The sequence below is a fragment of the Centroberyx affinis genome, unplaced genomic scaffold, assembly GCF_046629955.1.
Source record: "Centroberyx affinis isolate AG114_WGS23_722 - 3 ecotype Tasmania unplaced genomic scaffold, CSIRO-AGI_Caff_v1 ptg008530l_1, whole genome shotgun sequence".
Lineage (NCBI taxonomy): Eukaryota > Metazoa > Chordata > Actinopteri > Beryciformes > Berycidae > Centroberyx > Centroberyx affinis.
In genome coordinates, this window is record NW_027284221.1 from 17153 (window position 1) to 26124 (window position 8972).

The window sequence follows — 8972 nt, forward strand, 5'->3', positions numbered from 1 at the left end:
CATACTGAGCCCATTGTCTGCTGATGCATTCAGGCCGCCCCGGTATTCTCAGTATTTGGCCTAAATTATGACAATAGTTGCAGCCATGTGGCGGTTTGGCAGCAGATTAATCTGTGTGTTTGTTTAGGAATAATTATGGGGTTGCATGGGATTAAATGTTAACTAACTGAAACAATTTAGAAAAAAACAAAACAAAACAAAACAGAGAAGGGCGACATAAAGACACAGAGAGATTTCATTTTTTTTTAGAAACGTTATAATTTTATTTGTAGAAAAATGGCTGGCAGCACCACAGTTCCAAGTAAATAGAATAAAAATCTCTTTATGTACAAAATACAAAATACAATTTCATATGACAAGCAAGCAAAACAAAAGTTATAAAATAGAATAAATAAAAAAAAAAACAACACTAGGAAAGTAGAGAGGGTCCATCCGTGCCTCGATGATGGGATTGAGTCTTTGTATTGAGTGAGTGTGTGTGTGTGTGTGTGGGGGGGGGGGGGTCACAGAATACATAATGAATGAGGGCAGCTCCTTTCACTCTATTGTCAAAGCGTTGAAACCCGATTTCCACGCTCGCTTTTCTGCATTATCACTCTACAAATTGTAAAATTGACTTTTCACCTCCGCGCTGCAAAGCAGATCTGTCTCCAGTCTGAAGGGACTCTACTGTAAATACACGGTGCTGGAGGAGGGAGGGGAGGAAAAAGTGCAAAGGTTTTTGGAGAAATACAAAACGTACCAAAAACAATAATAAAAAAAAACCAACTAAAAAAGCACAAATTAAGTTATTCTCATTTACAATCCGTATGCAGACAAATGTAAATAGGAAAAAATATCAGTATCAGAGCCGCATCGGGCTTCATAAGGCAAACAGTGATTCAGTCTTATTCCTGCAGACTCTCGGTTCATCCAGTCCTGCCGCTGGTGTTTCTCTACATCACCCGGGTCTCTGAGTGTCCGCGGCGGGCTGCAGGTCAGTAGATGCCCGGCACGAAGCTGTGGAAGCCGTACACCGCGTCCGGCTGCAGGAAGCCGTAGTCCTCGGCCGCCGCCGGGCTGCCCGGGCTGGAGGTGCAGTACGCCGGGGAGGAGGACGACGACGAGCCGCTGGAGCTCCAGGAGCAGGCGTCGCTGCCGGGGCTCGGGGCGTCGCCGATGCGGCCGAGCCCCGGGGGGAGCACCAGGGGCGCGTCCCCGGCCCCGCGGCCCGCCTTGCCCCCCTGCAGGTCGGCGATGCGGATGGTCTCGGACAGCGCCCAGATGTAGTTGTGCGCAAAGCGGAGAGTCTCGATTTTGGTGAGCTTGGTCTCGTCCGGGAAGGCCGGCAGGACCCCGCGGAGCGCGTCCAGGGCGTCGTTCAGGTTGTGCATCCGGTTCCTCTCCCGGTCATTGGCTTTCATGCGCCGGTTCTTTTTCACCACATGCACGGTGGCGTCGCTCCGGCCGCGGCCCCGGCGGCGCTTCTTCTGCTGCTGCTGCGGCTGCTCGGTGCTGCCGGGCTCCGGGCCGAGCGGCGAGCTGGCCGGGGAGGCGGAGCGCAGGCTGCCGCGGGAGTCCTCGTCGTCGTCGGTGTGCGGGAAGGAGAAGTCGCAGCTGTTGCTGTCAATGTCGGAGTAGACGGTCTCCATGGCGGTGCACATGTTGCTTTATTCTGGAGGAGAGAAGAGAGGAGAGCGGGTTAAAACCAGAGCCGGAGCTGCAGCAGGATGCGCATAGTCAAACTGGAAACGTGATGCAGCGGAGACGCGCTCGGTGAACCTACCTGGTGAAGCTGAAAGCGGTGGAGCTGGCGAAGTTTTTCTCTGCAAAGATCCAACAAGGAAGAAGTTGTTTGGTGTGCAGAGGACGGATCGGTAAGGCACGCGTCTGTTTGCTTCTTTTGCTCTGAGTTCAGCTCGTGCGAGCCGGTGAGCCTGGCACACGACCGGCCTCAGCCCGCTTATATACCCTGCACGGACAATGACCGCCCCCCCCCTCCGGCTTTGGCATCAGTGTGAAGGAGGGATGAAGGAGGGATGAAGGAGGGTGAATGGGCTGCGGCAGGTCTGCCCCGTGCCGCGGGACCAGCTCATTAACATAATGACGCCCGGTGTTTGTTCGCCCCGCAGAAGCGTGCCGGTAATCACCGCCAGCCAATCAGAGCGCGGGGGACCGCCGCCCGGCCACGCGAACGACACGCACGCACCCGCACCCCCCTCTCAGAAAGAGACCAAACCCACTTTTAAAGTTAAAACCTGTAAAGTAAAAAATAAAAAAAGAAGAAAGAAAGAAAGAGGAGTCGGTAGGAGCCCCCCCCCCCCCCCCCCCCCCGGGCGGAGACACGCTCCGGAGACTTCAGGGCTTTTTTCACTAAAACCCACATCAACACCCATCCATCCCATCCTGCTTCAACACAGATACACAGAGGATAAAAAAGGAAAGAAACTACGAGGCATCACAAACACCCGAATGAACAAATAAATGATGGTTTCAGAAAATACCCGATCTCCAGCTATAGCCTATCTTACATCTGTTTTATAGCCTACTATTAATTTACTTCATCTATATCTGCATCAGCATATAAAGCTGACTAAACTCTGTTCCATAATAATGAAAAGTTGGTAAAGTGAGTTTCGGTGGGTTTCTCTGTCCCTGCTGCCTGCCTGGTTTAGGCTGCAGATTTGTTTTTTCGCGGTGCAAAATAGAAACGTCGTGATTTTCTCTCTTCATGAATAATTCCTAATACTGAACTGAATTGCTAATAATGTGAACAGGTTACAGGTTGTTGTTGTTGCATTAGTTTTGATATGCAGAGAGACCTTATGGATGTGTTTCAGCTTTGAGAATTGCCTATACAATATTAAAAGTTTGTAAAGAAAAAATAAAAACAACGTTTTGTTGACGCTTGTGTTGTTTTTGAATGCAGAATAATTCAGTTTACACACTGAATGAATGAATGAATGAAGTAATTAATTAATGAGTTAGGCTATATTTGTATTTCACATACTGATTAAGGTAGACTTAAAAATGAATTAATGTGCGAAAACACACATTTCGGTTGCTTTTCCTGAAATCAAAAACTGCATATTCTGTATCAGTGCGTGAAGTAATTAGCATAATGTTGTCTTGAAAAGTAACATAAATGTATGTTGTTCTAAAATAAATGAGGCTACATCTTTTTGAGTCTTATCATTCCTGTCTGCTTTTCTCCAGACTCTCCGCTTCTCTCCCGCAGTATTTGTTAGTGAAGGGCAGCAGTTCAACCGTTTAACTTTATTAGTTCTGTCTGGATTTTTTTCTTTCTTTCTCATCTTTTCTTGTCACAGTTTCCTCCACGCATTCCCATTGAGATTCCCAACATGCAGGACAGGCAGTAAAACCGTCCAGCGGCATGCATGGGCCAATTTTGCTGAAGTGTTTTTAAAGACATCTTTATGAGACAGGCATACAATTTTCCATTAATTATTCCATTTATTCCTCTCGCAGCTCCTCGGCTCTCTTTGCGGCAGGAGGACGGGGGCCAGAGACCTGCAGCGCCTTTCTGCCTGCTCTATTATGGGGAATAGGGGGACAGTCATTTATAAATAATTACACAATGTTTAGAGTCTTCAGGCATGTATAATATATCAAAGCGATTATAAGGTGAATTGTTCCATTGTGGCCGTCCACCCCGCACTTCTTTTCACTCCTCTGCTGGTTTGTCCCTCGTCCAAATTCAGCTCCTCTGGCCTTTTGTGCCGCTTTCTTTCTGCCTCAGCCACTCTATTGGCATTATTCTTATTCAAATGGTCTCAGCGGGAACAAAACCCAGCCTGCACACAAATCATTTCTGCCCCTGCTCGGCTCTATTTACCTGCCCATATGCCCGGGGATTTCTGGGCTGCATTCACAAGTAGCCTAACCCGGAGCAGAGTTTACTAGGAAACACGCAGGCTGGAATATTATGAGTCTGTCTGTCCTGCTGGATCACAACGAAACAAAACGAAACAAAAAAAAAAAAAAGCCCTCAGACTTTGATGAAACACCGAGGAGGCTTTCCTGGAAATGAGCACGATGTGTTAAAATGCAAATTTGAACATGCACCTTCCTTGCACGAAAAGTGCAGAGGAACTGAGAGAAATGCATTTTCCCATCAGGAAAAGAAAACGTGAAGGAAACACGAGTAGAAACAGGAAGTGGTTTGACTTTGAAATAGCAAAAAGGAAAGGAAAGTTTTCTACTGTGAGTAAAGTTTATTTTGTCATCTGAAGTGTTCTTATTTAACCATGACCAAAACTATATATCCTGAAGTAAACTGTTGCCTAAACTGGTAACACTTTACAATAAGGGTCACTAAGTTATTAACAGTTAACTATGTGTCTGTTAATCATCTACTAATGGTGTTCATGTTAATAAGGTATTAATTTATACATTATTTAATAGTCATCTTTATAAACTATTAAATAGGTCTAATGTAGCCTATAAATTAATACCTTAGTTAACATGAACACCATTAGTAAATTACACATTAGTTAACTGTTAATGAAGGGTTAGTTAATGCTTATTAAGCATTAACTAACCCTTAACTTAGTGACCCTTATTGTAAAGTAGTATTACCCCTAAACTTAAACTTAACCAAACTGTTTTAGTTAAGATAACTTTAGCTAAACTTAATATATAATAGCAAGAAGGAAAGTAAAACTTTCAGTTACCAACAAATTGTCTACTGAGTATGTTTTAATTTAACCAAATTGTTTTAGTTGGCTAAGCTTAACCTTAACCAAACTTTTAGCCTAGTTAGGCTAACTTAGCTAAACTTAACCGGAGGCTGTATAGCCTACCTGTAACTAGTTTTTTAGTAGCCTAAAGTTCACTAAAGTTTTAGTTGCCTAAACCTGACCCAAGCCAAACTGTTGTCTAAACTTAACTGTAACGTTAACCAAGTTGTTTTAGTTGCCTAAAGTTAACCAGGAAGCAGTTAGCTAGCTAACATTTTCAGGAACATTTCCAACTGTCGTCCAGTTCGCGGTGCTGTCTGTGGGAGGAGAAGAGAGGCTTCACCCGACAGACAGAGAGAAAGAGAGAGAGAGAGAGAGAGAGAGAGAGAGAGAGAGAGGGAGAGAGAGAGAGAGAGAGAGAGAGAGAGAGAGAGAGAGAGAGAAACAGAAACAGAAAAACAGCAGAACCAGAGAGAGAGAGGCAGGCTGGAGGGTTTTTATTTTTATTTTTACAGCCTCCATCTCTTCAGGAAAATCACTTCAAAGTGACGGAACAGCTTGAAAAGAAAAGACTGTTGTGTTTCTCTGAGTGAAGCACGAGCCGAGCCGCGCGCTGCGTGCGGGATTATAAAGCTGTAAAATGTATGGAGGAGGACGGATTCCTATTGGCTGAGAGGAGAGCCTGGGAGAGGGGGTGCTGGGGCACGTGGGGGGGTAGAGGGGTAACTATTTTTCTTTTCTTTGTTTTGTTCTTTAAACTGTGTTTTTATAGAAATTTGAAAGTAGATATAGGCCTACTTGCAGAGATATATTCACAAATTAAATTTTTGCAAAAACCCAAAAAACAGTTTTTGTTTTGTATATAATTATTTCAAGGAATTATCTTTTTTAGTGTTGATTATCAGTACTGTTGTAGCCTATTGTTGAATGCTTTGGCAATATTCTTTATAACATTAGTGCCAATAAAGCAAATTGAATTTGAATAGAAGGGGAGAAGGAGAAAAAGAGACAGGGGAGGAAAGAAAGAAAAAGAAAAAAGAAAGAAATGAGAGAGAAAGGAGCGAAAGAGGGAGAGAGAAAAGATGGGAGAGTAACGAAAAGGAAAGAGAGAAAGAAGTAAACGAAAAAGAGAGAAGAGAAAGAGAGACCTCCGCGAGAAAGAACGAGAACGAAAGGGGAGGGGGGGGGAGAGAGAGAGAGAGAGAGAGAGAGGCAGTTCAGGGTTCAGGGCCTGACAGGATTAAGCCGCTGCTACACGAGATGTGATTGCATTTCAATGGAGCAAAACACGTGAGAAAATGAAACAGAATGAAATGAATCCCCCCCCCCCCCCTCTGTCTCACACACACATCACACACACTCTCACACACACACAAAAGAAAAAAGAAAAGAAAACACTAGAGAGAGTGGAGAGACTCTCCAGGAAAGTGGACGCGAAAACAAGAACAAAACAGCAATTCAGCTGATGGAGAAACTGGAGAAATCTCATTAGAACCGTTGTGATGAAGAACTATAGTAATCCTGTAATACATGTTACAGGGTTACTTTACAGACATCCCGAACTTGAAAAAAAAAATACATGCAGCTACTATAGGCCAAAAATATATACCACAGAAATCCTATAATAATATCATACAAGTACCATAAAAATACCATACAATAAAGTCACTGAGTACCACAGACCACATTATATGTTCCTATAGGAATATTGATAGGATTTAAAACAATAAACTCGCTATCGAGTACCATAGACTTTAAAGCCCTATATAGGAATATTATAGGAATATTGTAGTGATACCATAGAAGTAAAAAAAATACTATAAATTATTCTAAGTGACTATTCACTGTAAACTCACTATTGAGTACTATAGACACATTTTAAGGCCCTATATAAATATTATAGGAACCATAAAATATGCTAAAAACACTGTAACTCACTACTGAGTAGCACAAATCCCCATATGATTCTTATACATTTTTTTTTATTATTATTTGAAAGGTGTTCCCTGCTGTATTTTGATCAGCTTTCATGTTTTCAAGTTTTACAAAAGTTTTTACAGAAGTTCTACAAAAGGAAAAGCAGCCGTCCTGGTTTCTCCATTTGCATGTCAGCTGCTCAGACTGCAACTGCAAGTGTTGAAGTTGAAACCCGGTGACGTGTGTGTGTGTGTGTGTGTGTGTGTGTGTGTGTGTGTGTGTGTGAGTGAGGGGTGGGGGAGGGGGGTATATGGAGTCAGTCCACTCCTCAATTGATTTCATATCTATTTATCCATCTGAATTAAATTCCCTTTGCATTTTGTGGCAGCGCTAATCCTGCGAGATCCTGCGGGATTAACGCGATTACTGTCGACAGAAACTTTGAGTCAGAAAGTCTCCGAGGAGGTTTGGATGGTAATCCGGGGAATAATCCCCTTTCCCCGGCCGGACTGGGACCAGAGCTCGCTATTATTCCATCAGAAACACACAGAGAGCCGCCTGCTGCAACCTGACAGAGGAAATAAAAAAAATAAAACCATGATAGAATGAAACTCTGATCAAATCAAATAAATAAAATAAAGCCCTGATAGAATAAAAAACACTGACAGAATGAAAAACTGATAGAATGAAAATAAAACCCTGATAGAAGAAAAATAAAACAAAGACAGAAAAACCTTGATAGAATAAAATTCCTGATCGAAATCAACAAAACACAGAAATAAGAAACATGAAAAAACACATTTAAAAAACATAAAATAGAATAGGAGAGGAGCACATCACAACAGAACAGAACAGAACAGAATAGAATAGAATAGAATAGAATAGAATAGAATAGAATAAACAACATCATAAAGGGACAAGAACAGGAGCAGTAACCTTTAAAAAGTGTAAAAAATAAAATAAAATAAAAAAAGTATACATATATTTGTAGGGGCTGTTAATCTATGTCTGTCTAATTTATCTTAAACAAATATATTTTGTATTAATATTTGTGGGCATTTGGTGTGTGGATGCACAGTGTGTGTGTGTGTGTGTGTGTGTGTGTGTGTGTACAGGTGTAACCAGGAAGTGACGGACACACACTTCAGTACAAAACAAAACAAAAAAACTGCTATGCCTGAGTTTACTGGAATAAATCACATTCAATAACATAACAATTTAATGGAAAGAGACTGGAAGTGCCTGAGATGCAGAAGCTGAACATTTGTTCTAGCTGAATAAGCAGAAATCAGAAAAACTGCATAAAACAGCAAAAGACGAACACTGGACAGGCTGATATATGATTTGGAATAAATGTTCACCTTTTTATTTAATTTTTGGGTCCTTGAGGGGGTTCCGGGGGGTCCCCAGCAAATTGATGAATTATTAAACTTCACCATTATTTCATTTACAAGAAGTTAACACAATTAGAGAATGTAGAAGAATGATTATTTTTTTTATCATAGTTTCACTGTTCTCTACCTACATGGGATTCTGGACAAAATCATATCTGACAATAAAAATATTCTCAGATTTGGGTCCAAGAGACAAAATCTCATCAAATGGGGGTCTGTGGCCCTAACATTACATATATAAAAGGTTGAGAACCACTGCTCTATGTGACTCGTAATGTTTATTGTATGTGTTTTATGTGCGATATGTGTAATGTGTATTTGCTTTTAACTTCTTCATGCTGCTGCCTTGGCCAGGTCAAGTGATATTACATATATCTCAAGAGACTTCCTGGTTAAACAAAAGTTAAATAGAAAAAAAAACAAATAAATGGAGCTGGAGGGAGGAGGTGTAAGATGTCAAAAACGTTTAACACAATTTAAAGAATTGGTGACCGCTCAGGAGGGCTTGAATCAGTCTGTTCAGTTTGCTACGGTGTGGAGAATAACAGAAGAAATAAAGAGTAACAATCAGGTGGATATCATAAAAGAAGTGATAATAATAAGCAGATAATGTGTTAACTTGGTTTGGGTGTTAATATGAACAGGTGGTATCATTTGTTGATGTGTTGTATGTTCTGCTGTATGCTTAGTAATGCTGATTTCTTTTCTTTTTTGGTTGTTTTGTTTGTGGATAAATGTCTGGGACGTCATTGTTTGTTTTTATCTTTATAAACCAAATAAAATCTCATAAAAAAAACAAAAAAACAAAACATTTTAAAGCAGCATTTCAGCTGTCCATGCTTCCTTCACCAGGGTCAGACTGCTGCACAGTGGAGCAGAGTGATGCTTCCCAGGCCTGAACTCTGCACCCCACACACACACACACACACACACACTATGTTGGCGTTTTAGCTGCAGGGACACTTCCTGGGGCCGAGCTTAT

At 41.9% G+C, this 8972-nt stretch overlaps 1 protein-coding gene across 1 annotated transcript; it reads right to left on the reverse strand.

Moving 5' to 3' along the window:
• Positions 1-977: 977 nt before the first annotated feature.
• On the reverse strand, positions 978-1643 carry neurog1 (neurogenin 1). Its single transcript, XM_071514339.1, has one exon. The coding sequence runs from the start codon at positions 1641-1643 to the stop codon at positions 978-980; it is 666 nt and encodes a 221-aa protein (XP_071370440.1).
• Between the last annotated feature and the right edge of the window lie 7329 nt (positions 1644-8972).